This window comes from Talaromyces stipitatus, genomic scaffold (assembly GCF_000003125.1).
Source record: "Talaromyces stipitatus ATCC 10500 scf_1105507295541 genomic scaffold, whole genome shotgun sequence".
Classification (NCBI taxonomy): Eukaryota; Fungi; Ascomycota; class Eurotiomycetes; order Eurotiales; family Trichocomaceae; genus Talaromyces; species Talaromyces stipitatus.
The window spans coordinates 3,354,265-3,375,161 of NW_002990115.1; the positions used below are offsets into that span (position 1 = coordinate 3,354,265).

The window sequence follows — 20,897 nt, forward strand, 5'->3', positions numbered from 1 at the left end:
AGCAAATATTCTTCAACTGCATTCGACATCTCGACTGTCTGAGAAGAAGACCTTTCTATTGATTTTTGAACTCGCATATCAACCGGGAAAAGGCGCCCACCATGCCTGCCCCTACCGCACTTTTGAACAAGCCCCAAAATGCAGAAGATACCGCTCTCAATAGCTCACTTCAGGAGCAAAGTTCGTACTGGCTATATTGTGATGGTCCAATCCTATTTACTAACAATACTCCGCAGACGATGACGAAGTCCTGATTGACGCCTCCCAGAACGCCCCAGATTTCACAGTCGAGTCTATTCAAGAAGATAACACAGAAGATGTGATGCACGTCGATGAAGAAGGTCGTCCCGTGTTTACCCCCGCCAAGGACACTCCTGGAGTCTATCGTGTCGAACAGAGAAAAGTACCTATTCCTCCCCATCGGATGACACCATTGAAAACATACTGGCCGAAAATATACCCTCCTCTCGTTGAACACCTGAAACTCCAAGTACGGATGAATGTGAAGAGTCGCACTGTTGAATTAAGAAATAGCAGGTATATACTACATGCAATTGGTTTTTCGAAGACTCAATCGTTAATACATTTACTATCCAGATTGACCACCGATCCGTCGGCACTTCAGAGAGGAGCGGACTTCGTTAAAGCTTTTGCATTATCTTTCGATGTAGATGACGCTATCGCTCTACTACGTTTAGATGATTTATATATCAACTCTTTCGAGATCAAGGATGTTAAGACTTTGAGCGGTGACCATCTGAGTCGAGCAATTGGCCGAATAGGTACTGTAATCCGTGGCACCGGAGACTGACTGGATATGGCTAACATTGTCCTATCAGCTGGTCATAACGGCAAAACAAAATTTGCTATTGAAAATGCGACAAGAACTCGAGTAGTCTTGGCGGGTCAGAAAGTCCACATCTTGGGCACTTTCAAAAATGCCAAGATGGCCCAAGAGGCTATAGTCAGTTTGATTTTGGGTAGTCCTCCGGTAAGTTGTTTCGCTAACATCAGTTCTGATACCATGTTCGTGTGAACTAATTGTTGGAACAGAGCAAGGTGTATGGCAACCTACGTACTATTGCATCTAGAATGAAAGAGAGGTTCTAGGTGGTTTATAAACTCGTTTTGATTTTCATTTGGCGCATGTGTCTGGCGTTCGGTTTTAAATAAAGATACTACAAGGTTATATGGGACGACTATATGATTACCATGAGAATTCACAACCGGTCTATAAGGCTATGATTAGAGTTTACTTAAGTACATCATTCACTGAACAGGAATATCAAACCCTCCAAAATTAATCCTTCTTCAATGGGGTGTACGACTCTTGAATGCCGTCCTTAGTGATAATCATCATTTGTAAGCCATCACCAACTTCGATGTGTCTCTCAACTGCACTGGTAAACGCATCGCGCACAAGCTGCTCGACGGTGTCTCGGGGTAGAGGAGCAGGCGTGCGTCGTTCCAAAGCATGGCCCTCTCCACTTCCAGGAATATATTGATTCTTGAAGTTGACTTGGTTGTCGAGGAATGGCATGATCAAACTGGATGCTGCACCTGCAGCTCGGCACTGCTCTCGCTCGTAAGAGCCTACGGGATCGTAACTGTATAGAGCACCGCGTCCTTCTTCATCCAAACCACCGAGGATAGCGTGGGCGTAGTAGGGGAAAAATCGTTTCGAGTAGAGTATCGTCGACAGACGCTGTGCACATGCCTTGACGGATATGGGCTTGCCGTGTTGATATCGGTACACCTTGACAATGCTGTCAAGCCTCTCCTTCAAAGCCTGACCGTCTGCAGCAAAGCCAACGACCGAAAGAACAATATGAGCGCCTTCTCCGGTCTCGTCATCGCCGCCTATCTTGAAGACTTTGGGTGCGTATCTGGAGTTGATGTTGTAGCCTGAAGTAGAACGAGTATCGCCGGCCAGAATGCAGAAGTCGGATCCGGCAATACCGAGAGTGGAACCACCGTTATCAGTGTATCTATCATGAGAGCAAAAATGTCAGTGGTATATCATCAGGAGTTCGACAGCGTGTTGACGAACGGATTAAAGCTATGTTCCCTGTTCTCGTGTCCAGCAACCATCGGAGCAGTGAAATGAGGTAGAAGAGATGCCATCGCAGAAGTGTAACGAGAACCTAGCTCTTCACACGACGGTATTTCGAATATAAAGCTTTTAAGAGGGTTGGGAATTGAGAGAAGATCTTTTTTGAGATGAATGTGGTATTGGAGAGGTGCTAGGCAAGCTCCGGGGGATGATAGTAGTGACGCGGAGCTTGTCGCTGCCTCGTGGGATTATGTAAGGAAGCAGGGGCTCTCCAGCCAATCAAGCACGGCACAGGCTGAATTTCTACAACCAGCTTTACGATCAACAACCACCACGAACAAAGAATACTCTACAAATCTTTGGATTGATAGAAAGGCACACTCTATGGCGGGCAAAATGCTGGGCTTGGTATCTTATGACAGCAGTAGCGAGGATGAAGCAACACCCTCTGAGGTGAAGATCTCTTCTGAGGTGAGTACTTGAGCTCTAAATTATTGTTTAAATTTGTTATTAATGTTTCGAAAGGCAAAAAAGGATCGAGATGGAGAGACATCTATTAAGGATACTACAAGCATAGAAAGAGGTGACAAATATCCCTCTTACCAAGTAATTCTATTCTAACATATGACATAGGGGAGGCCACTGCGGAACATATGGACACACCACCATTAGAATCAAGTCCTATAAGTGGACCTGTCCTGGGCCCAGAACAGCCCTCAGAGATACTTGGATCTTCTATGGGACAGCAACATCAAGGTCAATCATCGCCATATTCCACCTCTCGGGCACTGATACAGGACTTGACTCTACCTCCTGTTCCTAATCTTGAGATACCTCCATCACCACCTGGATCGCCAAACCCGATTGCGAGTGGCAAAACAACGCAGTTTCTAGCATTAAAGAAACAAGGTGTTCATTTTAACGAGAAATTATCAGCGTCATCCTCACTGAAGAACCCGAGTCTGTTTCTCAAGCTACGGGAGCATACCGGCATCGACAACGAGAGTCAATATGCATCGGCGCTTCCGCCTGATATATGGGATCACACCTCATTGCCTGCATGGGCATATAAGGAAGAACTTTACAAGATGCAGCAGGCTATACGCTCCAAGATTGATGAAGCCAGACAGGAGGACAAGAATCGGACCATCGACTTTGCTACTGCTACGCGCCGTGAATGAGAAATAAAGCTCTGTAATGTTTTGAGACCTTTGTTAGTTATGCACTGGACGCTATACCTAGCGTTTGGATGATTTTAATGTCAAGTGATACAAATTCATAGCTTACAAACTCTCCTTGCCGCCGATGAAACCGAATTCTCTGCCAATTAGGTCTACTATGACGTATAAAATGCCTAGGAAAGGATCATCCAAGGCTCTCTATGAAATTCATTTTTGAATTTCCTTAAAGCTTGTAGTTACTTGATGCGAGTTGGGCTTCATATTTGTAACTAAAACTCCAGCCACAATTAGATGTGGCTTGGTAGATGCGGACAAAGACCCACCGCCTCCGTCAGCTTCCTGCCTAGAAAGAGCTCTCTGGAAGGGAAGCTTCCCAACAAATCATCAAACACACTTCATCAAGGCCTTCACTTCACTTCTCGTCTCCTAATATTTCAAAGTTTGAGGAAGTCTTGAACTATATCGAACTATAAACATGGATCATTTCCCTGGAACCTGGGGTCGTGTGAGTTGCTTTGTTATCCATGCTACGGGCGGTATACAGCTACTAATGATATATATAACAGCCTAGAGATGATATTTATGGACCTTATGATCACTCCTACTTGCAGTCATCCGGACCAAAAACGCACACACAATCACCGGCAGTGACGGGAACTTCGGTGATTGCAGTAAAGTTCAATGGAGGTGTAGCGATGGCCACAGACAACCTAGGTAACACTTTTAATCCATCACAACTTACATCACCGACAAGCTGACTCGCGGCCTTATAACAGCATCCTACGGATCACTCGCTCGGTTCACCGATGTAAACCGTATTCGTACCTTCGATGATGCGGCTATCGTGGGCTTTGGTGGTGACGTGTCCGACATGCAGTACATCGACCGTCTGTTGGGCTCTATTCAGATCCGAGAGAACTACACAGCTACCGGCAGCACACTCAATGCCAAGAATCTACACACTTACCTTGCCAAGGTTTTCTACAAACGTCGATCTGAGATGAACCCTTTGTGGAACCACATACTGGTTGCAGGATTCGATAGCGATGGCAGCCCCTTCCTCAGCTCTGCCGATTTGCTCGGAACTACCTTCAGCGGGCCTCACCTTGCAACCGGGTTTGGTGCTCATTTAGCCGTCCCCATCCTTCGTCGTCTTTTCCCGGAGGATACGCCGATCGAGAATATCTCAAAGGAGCAAGCCATTCAAGCTTTGAGAGATTGCATGAGAGTCTTGTTCTACAGAGATGCCCGAAGCTTGGATCAATACACACTTGCAGTTATCACTAAGGATGGCGTTGAGGTCAAGAACAAGGAAAAGTTAGAATCGCAAAGCTGGGCATTTGCTGAGGCCATCCGTGGATATGGCACACAGGTGAACTAGGATTGAGAATGTATATGGGATGGCTACGGTTTTTGATAGAAATACTATTATGATTCTGCCGGTTGACCCATTACCTCAGAGTTTGCAAAATAATCATGCTATCGAATTAATAGCTACCCGCTTTCAATCAACAATCTAAAGTTTGGCAGTGGGCTTGTCAAAGATTACACGGTTGGAGCACGTTCCAACGTCCTGGAGAGACACTTCAACGTGATCACCATCTTTCAACCAAAGCTGGGGTTTCCTGCCCATGCCTACACCCTGAGGACTGCAAGTAATGGATCATTAGTAAAAACTACAAGAGACGCTTCGAATAAGGTGAGACTTACGTTCCGGTGAAGATAACATCTCCAGGTAACAATGTAGTGCCCTGAGAAATGAAGGCAATGGTCTTTGCAACACCAAAGATCTGATCCTTCGTGTTTGACGACTGGACAATCTTCCCATTAAGTTTCGTAGAAATGTCCAGCGTATTTGGATCACGGATCAGTTTCGACGAAACAATACCCGGTCCAAAGGGTGCCCAACCATCAAACCCCTTCCCCAATGACCATTGGCCACCACCTTTCTTGATCTGCCAGTCGCGATGAGAAACGTCATTGCCAACCGCATATCCCAATACATAGTCTAGGGCTTTTGACTCCGAAACGTCTCTTGCTTCCTTGCCAATGACAACGACAAGCTCGCATTCATAGTCCAGCCCTTCCCCTTCTTGAGCCATATACGAAACAGGGATGTCATCATTCGGCCCGGCAATTGATGTAACGGGTTTGTAGAACAAAACAGGGTATTTAGGAATGGGTGCATTGGATTCTATCGCATGTTGCTCATAGTTCAATCCCAAACATCGCACTGTCTTGATGTCGGAGCGAGCCAATGGCGCTAGAAGGAGCTTGACTTCGGCAACCTGATCTGTGACCTGGTGCTCTCCGAATATATCTCCCTTGATGACTCTGGCTTTTGTGATTTGAGAGATATCAGCCTTTCCGGAGGGAAGGATGGCGTCGCCATAGTATATTTGACCATCCTTGGCCAGGAAGCGGACTAGACGCTGTTGTATATGTCAGAAATTGACTCTGGAAGTGCTGCATGCTCCGATGAAATATATAGCTGTCAATGCTCTGCAAGTTGAACCTACCGTGAATGTAGACATTGTGCAACGCTGAAACAATTCAATAGATCGATACCATATAAAATATATCAGAAGCAGTTTGCGTCCAATTTAATCCTACATAGTATATCTACATCAAGATGGAGTTATGAAAGTACACTGATGTCGGCAACTCGGCCGATAAGCCGCAACGACGTAATCCACAGTGAAGGGTTAAGTAGGGGTTTCTGCTCCGGTTACCGGCTATCTGACAACCGCAGCAATCCTGGTCCATTCATCTCAATCACCGTCCATTATATCCAGCTCGCATCGTCCAATACAAACCGACAAATAAGCGCGCTATACACTAAGGCGAAAAGATATCTTCAACAGAGCTTACTATAGTTTAACTGCAAAGATGCGACGATTGTCCGGCTTACAGCGAGAAGTCCTTTCGCTGTACCGAAAGTGTCTAAGAGAAGTCCGGAAGAAACCACAGGTATGCACCACGGAACTTTTTTTTGTATAAGTCCTCTGACAGATACTTGATAGAACACTAGAGACAACTTTCGAGCTTTCGCACAGTATGTTGCTTTGCTAATCTCCAATATGCTTTCGCGTCCGGAAATTCAGAGCTAACCATGGAATTTAGGGCTGAGTTCCGTAAGCAACTTGACGTGAACAAGAAAGACTTCTCTACAATCGAACATCTACTGCGAAAAGGCCACAAACAGCTTGAGACGTATTCGTCACCGGGGATTAGAAATATCAAATGGTGAAAACCTCGAAGCTTCCCTGACCTTGATTAGTCACGTGGCAACAGGACCAATATTGCCAAGACTTTCCACAAGCTACGGTGGGTCTTCCCGCACCTTCCAGCTTATGCGGCGTTCCACAAGTTACTAGAAGCATCTACAACCATCCAGAAAGGAAGTAGAGACATCGCGAAGATGCTGTATCACGTACACAACGAGCTATATAAGCTCGCCAGTTGTACGCTCCATCGAGGATTCCTGTTTCAATCATCATCATCATCATCACTACTCATCAAACATCAGCATCACTGAGATCGCAACACTCAAAAAAGCAACTCTTCTTATCAAATTCGATCACCACCAACCATCATTCCAAACATCACACTAAACATTCTACACAGCTCAGACAAAATGTCGTTCTACACAACAACCCTGTCTCCTGGCGACTTCCTGCCTCTCTTCCAACTCATGGATGACTACTGCGACACTCGTCGCCCTGCATCACCAAAGCCAGCTCAATCCAGCCGTGCCAAACCATCCGCAGCCCAATCCACTCCAGTTGCGCTTGCTCCTCGTCAACTCACTTCCTTCACACCTCGATTTGATGTACGAGAATTAGAAAAATCCTACGTTCTAGATGGAGAGCTTCCTGGCGCTCAACAAGAAAATATCGAGATTGAATTCACCGATCCCGAAACCATAGTGATTAAGGGCCAGATTGAACGCAACTACGACGTCGCACCTCCTTCACACTCCACCACAACTGACGACAATGACGATGCCATGTCTGTTCATAGTGATGGTGCCTCGAGCACACATTCAAACTACCACGCACCCACCGTTGAAGATGAGGAAGAGGATGGAGCCGTAAAAGTCAGCGTCCAGAAGACGACAAACAACTCAGTCACCAAGCAGAAGCAACGGCCAGAGTCTGCACAAGAGCCAAAATTCAAGTACTGGGCTTCCGAGCGCTCTATTGGCACTTTCCAGCGAACATTCACCTTCCCCACTCGTGTTGACCAGGACGGTGTCAAGGCGACATTCAAGAATGGTGTCCTCTCTGTCTTTGTGCCAAAGCAGGCCGCCCAGAAGGCTAAGCGGATCCGCGTTGAATAAATGCATATTCCATTATACCATACCGTCTTAGTTAATTGATATTGCATGGTTGCAAGGCGTTGGGACTTTACAATCTTGGGTATCATGTTTATTGCTTGCTGATGGAAACCTTTTTAGGAATTGTCTTGTATGGTTATTAATGGGAAGTATTGCCTGTATTGTGGAACGAAGTTCTTTTGTGTTGAGCATGTGATGATGGCAATTGAATAAATGAATATTGATCAGAACTCTACTTTCCTATTATAAAGTAAAAAATGTCGTAGTTTCCTCATACCTAAGAATATCCTAAGCAGGTCATTACTTGAAAACTGCGATACAGTATATGATGTCAAATGCGCAAAGAAAGATAGACGAACAACAGAAAATCAAACTCCATATATGCAAACACTTCTTCGAGTCGCTCCCTAGCAACGCCCCCTAAGCAAACCGTAATAAATATAAATAATGAGTGGTATATAATCGGATCACAGCAAGGCATAAAAAGAAACGCTGAAAGAATGGTCTAAAAGAGAGAAGGGAGAAAAAAAGAAAAGGATCGCGAAACATAGGCTCACACACTGATTAGCATGGCAATCATATCTCATACAGCAACTTTACAACTTTTGACCAATTTGGTACGGGGACGGCCAACACTGCATGACCGGGTTCGGCCTCGAGGAGCTTCGTAGTTCTGCGCTCTGTCTACAGGAAGATTACGGGTTGGGAGTGCTGGTCGCCTCCCGTAAGAGGCCCTGCTTCGTTCGATCCGAGATTGTGACTTCGAAAGAGACTTAGAAGCAAATGCCATATGAGGCTCCGACGGCTTGTTTGCATTTGTTTCGGAGTAGTCCTTGGTAACTTGTACAAATGCATGCTTCGGAAGAATAGGTGAAAAAGGACTTTGTGTCTGCTCGTCATTGTCCATCTCTCGTTCAGAGTTCTCATGATCGCTCTCCCTATCACAGATGCCGGTTCTTTCTGGAACGGACGGAATACTCAAGGGGCTGAGCTGAGCGTAAAAGCGACTGTGTTCAGATAATGGCATTTCCTGATGTCCTGCGATTTTGCCTTTTCCGGAGTTTGAGGACTTCGTGCTCCCCGACTGAATGAGGTTCTCAAGGGTGACCTCTTTAGGTCTGGATATACCATTGACAAAGTAACCTCTCTTGTCCACATGCTTAGCCACTTCGTACCGTGTAGGGCTACGCACTGGGGAGCTGGAAGGTGAGGCTCCTGACTGTCCGGAAGAGTCGCCGGAGCGAATTGAGCTGACTGAACTATAACCGCTATCAGCGTTTGTGTTGGATTGTGGTTTTTGCACCCTTGTGTATCCGATTGCTTCTGAGCCCGGAGTTTCACATGTTTCCATGTATTCGCCATCTCCCGAGACGTCAGAATCCTCAAAATAGAAAGTATTATCGCGAATAACAACAGCCTCATCTTCATCTGCACTGTCTGAGATGAACACAGCAGAATCAGCTTGAGCCATAGTGTGCTTGGGAAGTTTGCTTAGAGAAGATGTCGTAAGAAGACGAAGGCGATCAGTGCTTGCTGGGGATACAGACGCATTGACGACCCTCAAAGTGCCTTTCTTAAGCCCGCTTAGGTGGGAGTAGTCCAATGCGACTGGAGAGGTTGCGCGCCCACCATAATGATATAGCGGCATATAGTTGTCTTCCTCTTCCTGCCCCCACGGAGGCCGTGAAGCAGGGACTTCAGACAGAAAAGGTCTCTCCTCTTCCTGTTGGATTGACGACAGCGGAGTGCGATACAGCCCCCAAGACGGGTTTCGCGTTGCAATACCTGGTCTACGGAAGGATTTCCGACGACCCAGAAGAGCGCGTGAATCCTCGACTGGAGATCGGTCTTCCGAAGTCAAGCTCTCCACGGATAAGTGCAAATCATGACTCCCTATATCTGATGGACCGAAATGGATGACGGGCTCTCTGCGAGTTTCTCCAACAGTCATGTCTTCGCGTTGTGATTGAAAAGTAGGCCTTTGGACCATTGATGCTCGTCGCGAAAGTGTTCTGGAGATGAAAGAACCTGACCGTGACAATGAGTGGTCATGCTTCATTAGAGCAAAGTCATCAATGCTTGACCAGCGTTTGCTCCCTTGAAGTGATCCTCGTAGTTCAGCTTGTGAGTTAGGCAGCGATGCGAAAGGCCGCACTCTATTATGATCCGACAGATTTGTTTCAGGATTGGCTTTAGGTAAGAGATCACCCGTCCATGGACTCTTCCAGAACATTGACTCGTCAAGCAATTCATTCTGGTCTTGACCAGGGATTCTAGATGACTTTCCGGTCTTTGGTTGCACTATATTGAACGTGGATATATTTGTCGGTGGTTTTGACAGCCGCCTCGTGGTTTGGGGCTCATTGCGCACTTGCTTTGAGGATGCGTGACCCATTGGAAAAGGCCCCAGAAGCTCTGCCACAATAGGCAGTTAGTACGCGGACATTAGAGAAGATGTATACGAAAAGGCAATGTACCTTTGAGAGGTTAGCTCTGCTAGGATCTCTGTACCACAGATCTCATGTGTAACGCATGGCCTTGTATTCAAGTTAAATTGACCAGTGCTGCCAAATTCGCGTTATATAAATCGTGAACTTGCCTTCGGGAGGATGATGAGTCTCAATGGGTCAGAGAGACGATCGTTTCACAAGATCCCGTCGAACAGATCAAGCCCCAGCGTATTATAGATTTACAGTTGAAATATCGGATTTGTTGTCGGTATCGAAATAATTGCTTGAAGTGATTCCCAGTAACCGTGAGGATGACATTCGGCTCAGATGGAATAACTCAACAAGGCCGAGACTATGTTGATAAATTAATCAACTGCAGAGCTAGGGCCTTGATTGTGGAGCATCAAAACAAGGACGAAAGCGTAATGATCTCGTGGTTTATTTTCCATAAACGAGTAGGGCTGCCCACTCAAGAAATAACTTAACTGCCGCATATTGCGGTGGTCACTGCACAGACATGATGGAAGCGGACGTAGAAGGGCCTTAGTGAGACTAATTGCTCGCCGTAGGATGTACCAAGCACAAGCAGGCTGTATTCAGGTGATATTGCGATGGACAGCAAAACAAGGCATTTGTTCGAAAACGGAGCGTCTGGCGTGGGTCGATTGGCGGACAATGCTTAGCGGCCAAGGAGCCACCCCTGTACGTCCCGGCTTCCAGTAAGCTTTGCGGGGATTGTTATTGCGAAGTCACCCACTCAGAGAGACACGTTCTTCCCCGATGCTGCACCTAATCGTGGTAGTGTAACAGCCACTGCTGGCCGAAGCAAGCTTACTGTCTAGTGATGCCATGCTTCCGATGCGCCACGACGACATCCATGCAGCTAGATGGAATCTAGACTCTCTCCGAGTCTTATGTATTGCGCAATCATAGAGACCGCCAAAACATGCTTCAGATCAGAATGCAACTTATGCTAGCGAATCTGCGGTGTACGGAGTAGAAAGGTGAATTAAAAGACCGCAAACGGCTGCCATGCTTCGGTACCCGCTCTTGTCGTCCAGCCACATGAGAGAACGTGATAGGTGTGAACATGTCTTTGTTAAAATATTTGTACTCTTTTCATCGAATTAGTTGCGGGTTTGAGATGCATAAAAGGACTGATGGTTGAAAACATCGATGGGACATTGAGAGCAAGAGATAAAAATGGATGTGTCGAGTGGAAGCTTGACCGCCCCCACCTTAAACACTCGGCAATTGCACATGGGTCTGCCGCCTTCCTGACTTGACATGTTACAATCATCACATATTTTTCAATGTTCTGAATGGTACATCGCGACGACATACAATAGGAGCGATCTCTTCGATCACGGTTGGGTAATGATCACACCTCCCGAGTCCCATCTGTCGGAAGACTCTAAGGTTCAATCCGCAGCGACTTATGGGAAGTTCGGACCATAGTATAGTTATATTGGACACTGCGGACGGTTGATAGTGTACACTCTGCAACACAACGTGGGAGATCTACATGGAAAGTGGCGAGGACTTGACGTTTCCGTTCCTAGCTGCAGATAGCTTTGAATGTGCCTGCCAGGCATTTGTGAGACGAGTTGATGCAGCTGGAGGCGGGCGAAATCTTGGGTGGCTAGCAGTTGAGTATTTGCCATCTGAGGTTGGTGTGAACTTTGAAGCAATCCAGCGCATGGGACGTCAATCATACAATTGCCTTACATGATGCATGGAACTAGCGCAGTAGCGGGGTTTTACAGATCGTAGCTGATTAAGATGTCTTTACAGCCGGGGCGTTCGATTTTGAGGATATCAAAATCTATAAACGTTCAAAGAGGGCGTCTTGAAGGAAAAAAAACCTTTGTGGATGGGCGCACAGAGAATGGTGAGGATTCACAAGAAGATCTGATCGAAGACGACGATCGAGTAAGACATCCGAAGGTCCTACCTGTTGTAGTTACATTGGTCCTAACCGTGACTCCACGCTAGGAAACCCTTATTCGCGATGGGGTCAATGAAGAACAATTGGCCATTGACTATGATATTGCACTCTCAACGTCATATAATGTACCTGTCATGTATTTCCTTCTAAAAGGGGCCTTTCAGGTAGGTCCTGCGGCATTAGATGACATATACAACTTCCTCGTCCCGCATCAACACCAACAATCATTGAAAAGCAACGGCGTCATGGGCGGTATCAGTTTTGGAGTACGTTATGACACCCTGTCGCGATGTTGTCGCTGTGATCTTCATGAACTCATTAAGAACAGTATCATCCACAGTCTGGCATTCCAGCTTATTTCGTTCACCCTTGTAACACCGCCAGTGCCATGAAAGCGATTGCCGGCGATAAAAACATTGAACCGGAAGACTATCTTCCCACATGGCTCGGCCTTGTTGGTGGCTGCATTAATCTAAGTCTTCCCAGCCGACTGTTCGTGGCATCATAGTCCGGAGCGATTGACGGTTCGAGCTCATGCTTGTCAACACGAAAGTATCACCGTTCGATTGGCCATAGCACACCTAGTCCTCATCCGATGAGGCTTCCATTGGGACATCACTCTCATCTTCATCCATAGGTGCCTCGCCTTCGTCACTTTCTTCCTCGCGAGGACGTTTAGTACCAACTGTTGCAGCAGTCGCGGCCGAGGGCGGAGCACCGAAGATGGACTTTTGCAAGTCGGTTGATGCTCCTACGGGAGCATTCGCCGTGGCGGTTGCCATGTATGTACCGCGGAGCTTAGCAATAACATGGGAGCTCCCTTTCGCATATACAATCGCCTATAGCATAGTGTATTAGCAGCGGTCTTTTACAATCATGAATATTGTGACTCACTAGCTCTCTGCCAAAAAAATCGAATCCCTGAAGAGCACGCATAGCTTGTGTGCTAGCCTGAATATCTCGGTAGACTATATGTGCCTGTCCTCGCATTTTGGCTGTTCTCATAACCACAACATCCAAGACAGGGCCGTATGTAGAGAAAAGCATGTATAATGCCATTCTGAGGTCTGGCTTTCGGATCTTATCCGGCAGGTTCTTGATGTACAGCCTATTGAGAAAGATATTAGTATCTAAGCTCATGAAGTACTAGCTTGGACGTACTTACGTCTGATTTGGTGCGCCGACATTTTTGGCATTTGCTTGGCCATTTTGAGATTTTACAACCCTGGTAGCCATATCGATCTTGTAGATAAAAATGTCAATTCAAACGAGACTGAGGGAGAATTGTTCGGAACAAATAAAGATGTGAAGTTGTTCCCGTAAGAAAATCACCTAGCGGGTTCAAGCTACTGAGGTCACGTGCATCGGGCGGAGCACGGCGTCATTCTATCTACTACCTAGCAGCCCGGCCCGTCATCAACCCATCGCGAACAAGACAACCAAAACCTCGACAGTAGAGAGATACTCCTGTCGCAACCACTTTCAAATAACAACATGGCTTCTTTCGAGGTTCACCATCTTTTCCACTCCCCAATTGCGGATCATTCTTTCTCCCAAGACAAGAGTACTCTGGCCGTCGCTCGAGAGAACAATGTGGAGCTTTATCAGGCGGCAGGCAACAAGTTCACATTGAAGGATGAATTGAGAGGCCACGACAAGACCGTCACAGGTGTCGATATTGCTCCAAACAGTGGTCGTATAGTCACTTGCTCACAAGGTGTTTATTGACAACTTCCCAGCTAATTTATGTTCCACGACTAACTTTAAACTACTCTAAATAGACCGTAATGCCTATGTTTGGGAACAGACGCCCAACGGTTGGAAGCCCACACTCGTCCTCCTCCGAATCAACCGTGCTGCGACGTATGTTCGATGGTCCCCCTCTGAGCAGAAATTCGCCGTCGGTTCCGGAGCTCGTGTAATTGCGGTTTGCTACTTCGAGGAGGAGAATGACTGGTGGATCTCCAAACATCTGAAGAAGCCTATCCGTAGTACGATTACTACGCTTGCATGGCACCCAAACTCGGTTCTCCTGGCCGCTGGATCTACAGATTCCCATGCCAGAGTGTTCTCCAGTTACATCAAGGGCGTTGATGAGAGACCAGAGCCTTCGGCCTGGGGCGAGCGACTTCCGTTCAATACCGTCTGCGGCGAGTTCTTGAATGATTCTGCTGGATGGGTGCATGGAGTTGCCTTTTCGCCCAGCGGAAATGCTCTTGCATTTGCCTCCCACGATAGCAGCGTGACTGTCGTCTACCCAAGCGCCCCTGATCAGCCACCCAAGGCCATGCTCAATATAAGCACTCGACTCTTGCCTTTTAACAGCCTTATCTGGAGTGGTGAGAACGAAATTATTACTGCAGGTCATGTGAGTAGACGCGGCCTCGGTTTACTTACTACTTGAACTAATTCTGTTACAGGACTGTGAAGTCTATCGTCTCCGGGGCAATGAGAGCGGATGGGAATTGGCCGGTTCGCTTGAGAACAAGCGTGGTCACGCTGGAGATGCTCGGGAAGAGTCTGCCTTGAACATGTTCCGTCAAATGGATCTTCGCGGCCAGGCCCAGAGTAACACTCAGCTTGATACAGTTCATCAAAACACCATCAGCACTGTCCGTGTCTTCCAGGAGCAAGGTGGTGTTGTGAAGAAGTTCACCAGTAAGTTTTATCTATCTATATGGGTGTATTTGTGTTGGAGAGGCTGACGTATCTACAGCGAGTGGTGTGGACGGTAGAGTTGTTGTGTGGACTATTTAGAGCCAAGTAAATTTACTTACTTGAGAGAGCTTTTATATGCAAATAGCAGGTAGCAGTACGAACTCGTTGTATCGAATGCATACATAAAATGTGATGCCTGTACGATCACCTGATTGGTTCACTTGGACAATAAATAAGGTTTATATTGCACTAGTACAAATCTAGTAAGGGCCGACTTACCCCAGACTGAGCGAGTCGTGTGATGACATCCGATTATTCTACAAATTCTTCTCTTCCCAGATATTTGTGTGTGGGAAAGATAATGTTGCAGCTCCTGACTTCAAGATATGAAGAAACCCGCATCTATACTTATACGAGATAGCGACACCACACCTCGTGGACCGTTAATTCAAGGCCATGACGCAGTTTATTTATTTGTTGCTCAGATGTTACGCAGTCGTGGTAATCGCCACTACTCTGTTAGCTGATGCCGCAGCAGTACAGAGCGATGCACAACATGCCCTGCAGCAACAGCGAAATAAACATAACATCACGGATAGGATTGTATCTGCAGCCCTCTTTGCCGAACTTGAGGAATCGGCACGTCTTGCAGATATTGCCTATTGTATTGGCACGACTGGGATCCATAACCCGTTCGGGTGTCTGAGTCATTGCGATGAGTTTAAAGGCTTTGAGCTGATTACGGTGAGTAGCACAAGCTGTTGTCCTCTTCTTTGAAGACCTTGGGCTAATCTCGGTGCTTCTCAAGACTTGGAATACGGGGCCGTTACTCTCAGACTCGTGCGGGTATATCGCTTTATCGCACCCACCCTCCACGAAACGTATAATAGTTGCATTTCGCGGGACGTACTCGCTGACGAATACTATCATCGACTTGTCGGCCGTTCCGCAGGAGTATGTTCCTTACCCAGCGGATGGCGACAACGATAACAATCACGGAATGGCCTCCCTCACCGAAACAAGAAAGTGCAAGAACTGCACCGTTCATGCCGGATTCTGGACATCATGGAAGAATTCTCGCGACACAGTGCTCTCTGCGGTCACCCAGGCTCGTCTAAAATACCCGGATTACGAAGTAAGGCTTATCGGACATTCCCTTGGCGGCGCTGTAGCGGCTCTAGCAGGTCTAGAAATGGACTCGCGAGGACTAGATCCTCAAGTCACCACATTCGGAGAGCCCAGAGTGGGAAATGACAAGATGGCAGACTTTACCAATGAGATGTTTGGCCTTTCGTCGTCTTCCTTCTCCCAAGCAGAAGACGGAGATGAGGATGATATATATATGCGGTACCGACGCGTAACGCATATGAATGATCCAGTTCCGCTCTTACCTCTGACAGAATGGGGTTATACACCGCACGCCGGTGAAATTTACATCTCCAAACTTGATCTCCCCCCTTCGCGCGAGGATGTAGAGCACTGCATTGGGAATGCTGACAACCGCTGCATATCAAGTAGCGAAGCAGAAAAAGAAGAGAATGTAATACTAGCTTCTATCACGCAAGAACAGCAGGTACTCTCATCATCGCCTGCTAGCCAAAGGCCTTCCGATTCAATATTACCGTCATCAGGTCATGACCAACCACTACCCGAGGAAGGAAAAGAGGAGGAAATGAAAGCACAATGGTCCCTAGTACCAACACGCTATCGAATCTGGGAACTCTTCTTCGCGCATCGCGATTACTTTTGGAGAATAGGTCTCTGTGTTCCTGGTGGAGATCCGACCTCATGGAGATGGTTGTAAAGTCAAGGAGTCTCTTGTCTATGAGTGGCATTTATATTGCTGTATATGAACTTGTTATTTGGAAGAATGTACAATTATAATGCGTAATGAGTAGGATATACCCATGAATGAGAATACAAACTTTATCTAGATTTACAACACGCTTAAATATCTCTATGAATACTCATGGGAATCCGGCGATGGAGTATTGTTGATAATATAATAGTATAATATCTAGACCTAGAAAGAACCTTGAATTTACAGAACGACAGCCTCATGGTATTGTTCAATACAGCGCAGTGACAATAGACAACAAGGAAAGACTCCAAAGAAAATAGTTATATAGTAAAAGAAAAATGGCAAGAGAAAAAAAAGCTCATTGACCAAATCCCAAACTGGGGATTATAACAGGCCCATACTTGACTACACTTCCATATGCACCTTCACCCTGAACCATAAAATCAGCAGCAAGGCTAAGTTTACCACCACCACGCGCCATATCTGTCTGTCCAAATGTTCCTGACACAACTTCCGGATCATATGCGACAATAGCGACGTAGTTGCGCCGACCCATGAGTCGACGATATTCCCTGGGTTGACCCGTGACATCTGTCTGGAAGAGTTCCAGCATGTCCTCCTTTGTATCTGTGGGTTGTGATGGGGTTGAGCGTTGTCCGTTGGCGGGGATATAGAGCGGTTTATTGTTATGAAGGAGTTTCAGGATATAGGATGACGGTGGTGTGTTGACCACCGGTGATGAAATGAGTTGGTACATCGTTTTGTGGTCTGATGGATGACTCGGGTCATGCACTAGACCTGCTCCGCATACATTGACTGCTCCAGATAGGAATGTCATGCGAATAGACTTTTGCTTTGCAATGCCCTGTAGGGTACGGATCAGATACGTGCGCTCGAGATCCTTAGAGTCATGAGTCCACTGGTCTCGGAGCTCGTCGAGAATATCAATTTCGCCAAATGGATTGAGTACGCCACCCATTAATCCGGTCTTGCCAACTGCCCGCTTGACCGCATCGAACCCTGAGCCGACAGCATCTTTGGCCCCTACGACACCTGCTACCGAGCTAGTCACTTTACCCAAAAGATTGTATGCCCCTGTGACGGCCTTCTTTCCAGTAGCCACCGCATTCGCTATCTGTTCTGTGGATTCTAGCCTTGGATAGATCAGGGGAACCGAAATCATCCAGATACAATGCTGCACGCTTGGCGGCAGTAGTGCAATTTTGGGAAACAGTCCTTGATACGTTGGACCAGCCATGACTTGGTGAGGGTTTCTCTCTGATCGACAGTCGGGGCCAACGACAACGACTGCTGGCCCCAGGTACTTGACAAAATGCCACCCTGTCCCAGTTATTGTAAATAAGTCATGATCGGAGTTCACATTACGGAGAAGCTCCAAGGTCGTATGATGCTGGAAGAGTAAATACATCTCAATACCGATACGGCCAATGTTCTTGAACATGTTTGAGAATTGCATATGCTGTGGGTAAGAGCCGAATCCGTCAAATCTGTCAATCCGATATTAGCATCGGAACATAATGAGCAAAGACTATGACTTACATATCGTGGTCGTCCAGCTGCAGGATATATGGAATTTGTGCAAACGCTTCTCGAAGATGTGGCTGGTCGAAATGACTCGTGTAAAAGTGGAAATAAGCATGTGAAACTTCCTCCTCGTGTGCCGGGGTCCACGGAGCATTCTTTCTTTGCTCTTTTCCGTGAATACCTAGCCATTGCTTGAGTAGGGGTATCTCTTTCCAGATTCTATCCGCTGATATCTGGCCACCAAGCCCTAACTGGCAATGAAATCCTCCTACTTCCGCATACTTCTGCATGATATCCTTCCACATAAAGCCGGCACCGCCTAACCGAGCTCGTTCATTGGCACTGACGTTCAGAGAGAAGTCATTACCTGACGTCGCGATAAATCTCCAGTTCGTCTCGTATCGTCCAGCGACGAGGAACTCGTATCGCGTGCAGCCAAGATGCGAAGTGATGGCGTAAGTCCATTTTGCAGGCCCGGAATCTTCCATTTGCAAGTCAATGTCGTACTTATAAAACACCCAGCGCTGGTGTTGATGTATATTAACGCCCTTTAATTGCCGAGGGTTTGGCGATAAATCTACACTCTGGTGAATATGGATCGTCGGAGGTTGTGGAGCGTCCGTAACCAGCAAGATAGACCCTAACCAAATACCCCGTTCTAGATCCATATTACAGTAACGCAAGTACGGTCCAAAGTAAACACCATTTGTAGCAGCAACCTTATACAGCTCAACCCCACTGCTGGGAGGAGGACCAGTTACGGCAGTTCCAACCGTACTGAGTCCCATCACACTACCTTCGTATAAAGGTGTCATTGGGACTCCCGGTGAGGCTAGTGGCTTACCGCCGAGAGTAGAAAATCCTGGAGAGGTGAGAGGATGAGCGCTATAAACACTGCCAACGGGCGACATGGGGGTCTCGTTAAGATTGAGTGGTGTGGGTCCCTTTGGAAATTCCCATTGTGTAGACTGCGTAGGAAGATGAATATAGTAATATTGACCCGAATTTGGATCAAGATGAGCAATCCAACCCTCAGGTAAGGGCGGTGGTGACGCTGGTGGAAATCCTCCAGGAGCTGGGGAAGCGCTTGTCTGTATACTTTGCTCAACTATTGCTCCTGTTGGCTGTCCTTGTTGCGGTGACATTACTTGTTGTGGCCCCTGCGGCAACTGTTGTGGCTGTGGTATGTGCTGTTGCTGCCTTGGATCATTGGCAAAGGCCGGGTGGCTTTGTACGGAAGGAGCAGGGGAACTGATCGGGGGAATTTCTGCGGCGGCACCCACCGCTGAGCCAGCAACGGAGGGTGCACCAGTTGAAGCCGGATGTCCTTGTGGAGGAGGGGAGCTGAGCACAGGCCTTCCTTTGTCATTGGGATACTGATGGGAGGTATTAGCGCCAGGCACGCTCGAGTAAGCGGGGGGAGGAGAAGCAGAAAGGTTCATTCGTTGAAGGTCCTGCTCCAGGGCATTTGGGGGGATAGTGGGTCGATCGGCATGATTGATCGGAGGAGCTTGTTGAGGTATAGGCTGGGAGGGCGTAGGTGGAGGGTATTGCTGGGTTCCAATTTCACTAGATCCTTGGTACACTGTAGGAGGCCCGTGGGGTTGCGTACCCGGTTGTTCGGTTGGAGTCCAAGGGCGAGTCGTTTCGGTCTGACCAGCATATTGATTCGCTCGCTGTTGGGCAGCTGCATTACGAGACTGTAGATTCGCCAGAGTAGATGTGCCTGCAATCCCTGCAGCTGCAAACCGAGCCTCGATATCAGCTCCTGGTCGTTGACCAGGACCGACAATCGGGGTCTCAGGCGGCGGAGGGGAACCTCTCTGCGCACGAGTTGTGGAATTAGATGCCGTAGAGCTGATGCGATTAATGGAGTCCGGATTAGAAGCCCTTAAGCGAGCGTGTGCTGCGCTCGTAGCCGACGGAGGTGGGAAGTATTGTTGATTATATCTAGCATCGTTAGACTCGATCGCCACGGGACGAGGTGGCCCTGGAGGAGGGAATTTCTGGAAGAGGCTATCTTTATCAGGAGTCTCTGGACCAGGCGATTCCGGTAATTGTTTGGGAGGCGCATTGCCCCGTCTTTCGGCCAAAGAGGGTTTCTGTTCCCGTCCATCGCGAGGCCGTAAAGCGGAGTGGTACCCTGCTGGAGATGTAGCACCCCTGGATGACGATAAGCTATGCGCAGGACTGGCAACGCGGTTGCTTGGTTGAGGGTATGGTGTAGTCTGACTGGGAGGGGAGTATGATTGTTGTTGTGGCCGTGGTCGGTCGTCGGGATAAGGCAGAGTATTATTAGAAGGAGCCGTTGGCTGTGGGGTAGGTGCTGCTGATGGAGGTTTATTGATTCTCAGAGGTTCCACGATTGGAGATTCATCTCCATCTCGGCGACCGGCGGAAGGGCCATTCAAAAACATCTCCTCCCCTTGTCTGCCATGATAATTAGGATTTGTAGGACTCATGGTGAGCTTCAGCCCGATTGCGGGAGCCGCGCGGTGACGATGTGAAGAGAAGAGTCTGTGCCACAGATTAATTTAGTATAACTTCACTAAACAACAAACATGCAGATAATTTCATATGGGCATATTCTGAAACCACTTCCAATGCGATTCGAGACAATAGCAAATGCATGCCTGACCTGTCAGTAGTAGTATGAATCCAGTTCACACTTGAAGGAGGGGCAACTCTTATCGGTTGGTCTCCAGGAAGAATGCGCTTCCGGATGACTGAAGGAAATGCAACTCTTGCGCGAGTCGTAAGTATTCTGAATATGCAATTCAGGTCATAAATAGAAAACAAAAGAAACGAAGGGGAAATGATGAAGGACACAGTTTCAGAATCTGATGATCAAAGTACCAGTCGTTCTAGTCAGGCGCCAACGAGGAGGAAGGAAGCATCCTCCCAAGCGCTGATTGGCTGGAC

At 47.4% G+C, this 20,897-nt stretch overlaps 12 protein-coding genes across 12 annotated transcripts, besides 1 other annotated feature; 7 read left to right on the forward strand and 5 right to left on the reverse strand.

The window, feature by feature from the left end:
* Positions 1–70: 70 nt before the first annotated feature.
* Positions 71–1,110, forward strand: TSTA_035890 (rRNA processing protein (Rrp20), putative; the record flags this gene model as incomplete). The annotated part of the gene is made up of 5 exons (XM_002480752.1): positions 71–180; positions 237–537; positions 598–782; positions 840–991; positions 1,054–1,110. The coding sequence occupies exons 1-5, from the start codon at positions 102–104 to the stop codon at positions 1,108–1,110; spliced, it is 774 nt and encodes a 257-aa protein (XP_002480797.1). The 5' UTR covers positions 71–101.
* On the reverse strand, positions 1,051–2,228 carry TSTA_035900 (proteasome component Prs3, putative). Its single transcript, XM_002480753.1, has 2 exons — positions 2,051–2,228; positions 1,051–1,988 (listed from the first exon to the last, which is right to left on the reverse strand). The coding sequence occupies exons 1-2, from the start codon at positions 2,122–2,124 to the stop codon at positions 1,301–1,303; spliced, it is 762 nt and encodes a 253-aa protein (XP_002480798.1). The 5' UTR covers positions 2,125–2,228; the 3' UTR covers positions 1,051–1,300.
* Positions 2,229–2,386: 158 nt separating this feature from the next.
* TSTA_035910 (uncharacterized protein) lies at positions 2,387–3,303 on the forward strand. The gene is made up of 3 exons (XM_002480754.1): positions 2,387–2,524; positions 2,579–2,636; positions 2,687–3,303. Exons 1-3 carry the CDS (start codon positions 2,438–2,440, stop codon positions 3,232–3,234), a joined length of 693 nt encoding a protein of 230 aa, XP_002480799.1. The 5' UTR covers positions 2,387–2,437; the 3' UTR covers positions 3,235–3,303.
* A 293-nt stretch (positions 3,304–3,596) lies between these two features.
* Positions 3,597–4,878, forward strand: TSTA_035920 (proteasome component Pre4, putative). Its single transcript, XM_002480755.1, has 3 exons — positions 3,597–3,739; positions 3,801–3,948; positions 4,011–4,878. Exons 1-3 carry the CDS (start codon positions 3,710–3,712, stop codon positions 4,613–4,615), a joined length of 783 nt encoding a protein of 260 aa, XP_002480800.1. The 5' UTR covers positions 3,597–3,709; the 3' UTR covers positions 4,616–4,878.
* TSTA_035930 (fumarylacetoacetate hydrolase family protein) lies at positions 4,009–5,887 on the reverse strand. The gene is made up of 3 exons (XM_002480756.1): positions 5,754–5,887; positions 4,945–5,666; positions 4,009–4,883 (listed from the first exon to the last, which is right to left on the reverse strand). The coding sequence occupies exons 1-3, from the start codon at positions 5,766–5,768 to the stop codon at positions 4,751–4,753; spliced, it is 870 nt and encodes a 289-aa protein (XP_002480801.1). The 5' UTR covers positions 5,769–5,887; the 3' UTR covers positions 4,009–4,750.
* Positions 5,888–6,123: 236 nt separating this feature from the next.
* On the forward strand, positions 6,124–7,576 carry TSTA_035940 (heat shock protein, putative; the record flags this gene model as incomplete). Its single annotated transcript, XM_002480757.1, has 4 exons — positions 6,124–6,204; positions 6,258–6,289; positions 6,358–6,480; positions 6,862–7,576. The coding sequence occupies 4 exons, from the start codon at positions 6,124–6,126 to the stop codon at positions 7,574–7,576; spliced, it is 951 nt and encodes a 316-aa protein (XP_002480802.1).
* Positions 6,727–6,768: a microsatellite.
* Positions 7,577–8,156: 580 nt separating the features above from the next.
* Positions 8,157–10,083, reverse strand: TSTA_035950 (uncharacterized protein; the record flags this gene model as incomplete). The annotated part of the gene is made up of 3 exons (XM_002480758.1): positions 10,051–10,083; positions 8,456–9,988; positions 8,157–8,413 (listed from the first exon to the last, which is right to left on the reverse strand). The coding sequence occupies exons 2-3, from the start codon at positions 9,966–9,968 to the stop codon at positions 8,157–8,159; spliced, it is 1,770 nt and encodes a 589-aa protein (XP_002480803.1). The 5' UTR covers positions 9,969–9,988; positions 10,051–10,083.
* A 1,233-nt stretch (positions 10,084–11,316) lies between these two features.
* On the forward strand, positions 11,317–12,479 carry TSTA_035960 (uncharacterized protein; the record flags this gene model as incomplete). Its single annotated transcript, XM_002480759.1, has 4 exons — positions 11,317–11,692; positions 11,818–11,955; positions 12,019–12,237; positions 12,300–12,479. Exons 1-4 carry the CDS (start codon positions 11,549–11,551, stop codon positions 12,477–12,479), a joined length of 681 nt encoding a protein of 226 aa, XP_002480804.1. The 5' UTR covers positions 11,317–11,548.
* Positions 11,940–13,266, reverse strand: TSTA_035970 (U1 small nuclear ribonucleoprotein A, putative). The gene is made up of 3 exons (XM_002480760.1): positions 13,137–13,266; positions 12,866–13,079; positions 11,940–12,810 (listed from the first exon to the last, which is right to left on the reverse strand). The coding sequence occupies exons 1-3, from the start codon at positions 13,205–13,207 to the stop codon at positions 12,553–12,555; spliced, it is 543 nt and encodes a 180-aa protein (XP_002480805.1). The 5' UTR covers positions 13,208–13,266; the 3' UTR covers positions 11,940–12,552.
* A 199-nt stretch (positions 13,267–13,465) lies between these two features.
* TSTA_035980 (actin-related protein 2/3 complex subunit 1A, putative) lies at positions 13,466–14,728 on the forward strand (the record flags this gene model as incomplete). The annotated part of the gene is made up of 4 exons (XM_002480761.1): positions 13,466–13,688; positions 13,753–14,339; positions 14,392–14,629; positions 14,688–14,728. 4 exons carry the CDS (start codon positions 13,466–13,468, stop codon positions 14,726–14,728), a joined length of 1,089 nt encoding a protein of 362 aa, XP_002480806.1.
* Positions 14,729–15,085: 357 nt separating this feature from the next.
* Positions 15,086–16,433, forward strand: TSTA_035990 (extracellular triacylglycerol lipase, putative; the record flags this gene model as incomplete). The annotated part of the gene is made up of 2 exons (XM_002480762.1): positions 15,086–15,373; positions 15,438–16,433. The coding sequence occupies 2 exons, from the start codon at positions 15,086–15,088 to the stop codon at positions 16,431–16,433; spliced, it is 1,284 nt and encodes a 427-aa protein (XP_002480807.1).
* A 181-nt stretch (positions 16,434–16,614) lies between these two features.
* Positions 16,615–20,437, reverse strand: TSTA_036000 (WW domain protein; the record flags this gene model as incomplete). The annotated part of the gene is made up of 2 exons (XM_002480763.1): positions 16,615–17,938; positions 17,991–20,437. The coding sequence occupies 2 exons, from the start codon at positions 20,435–20,437 to the stop codon at positions 16,789–16,791; spliced, it is 3,597 nt and encodes a 1,198-aa protein (XP_002480808.1). The 3' UTR covers positions 16,615–16,788.
* Positions 20,438–20,897: the final 460 nt, after the last annotated feature.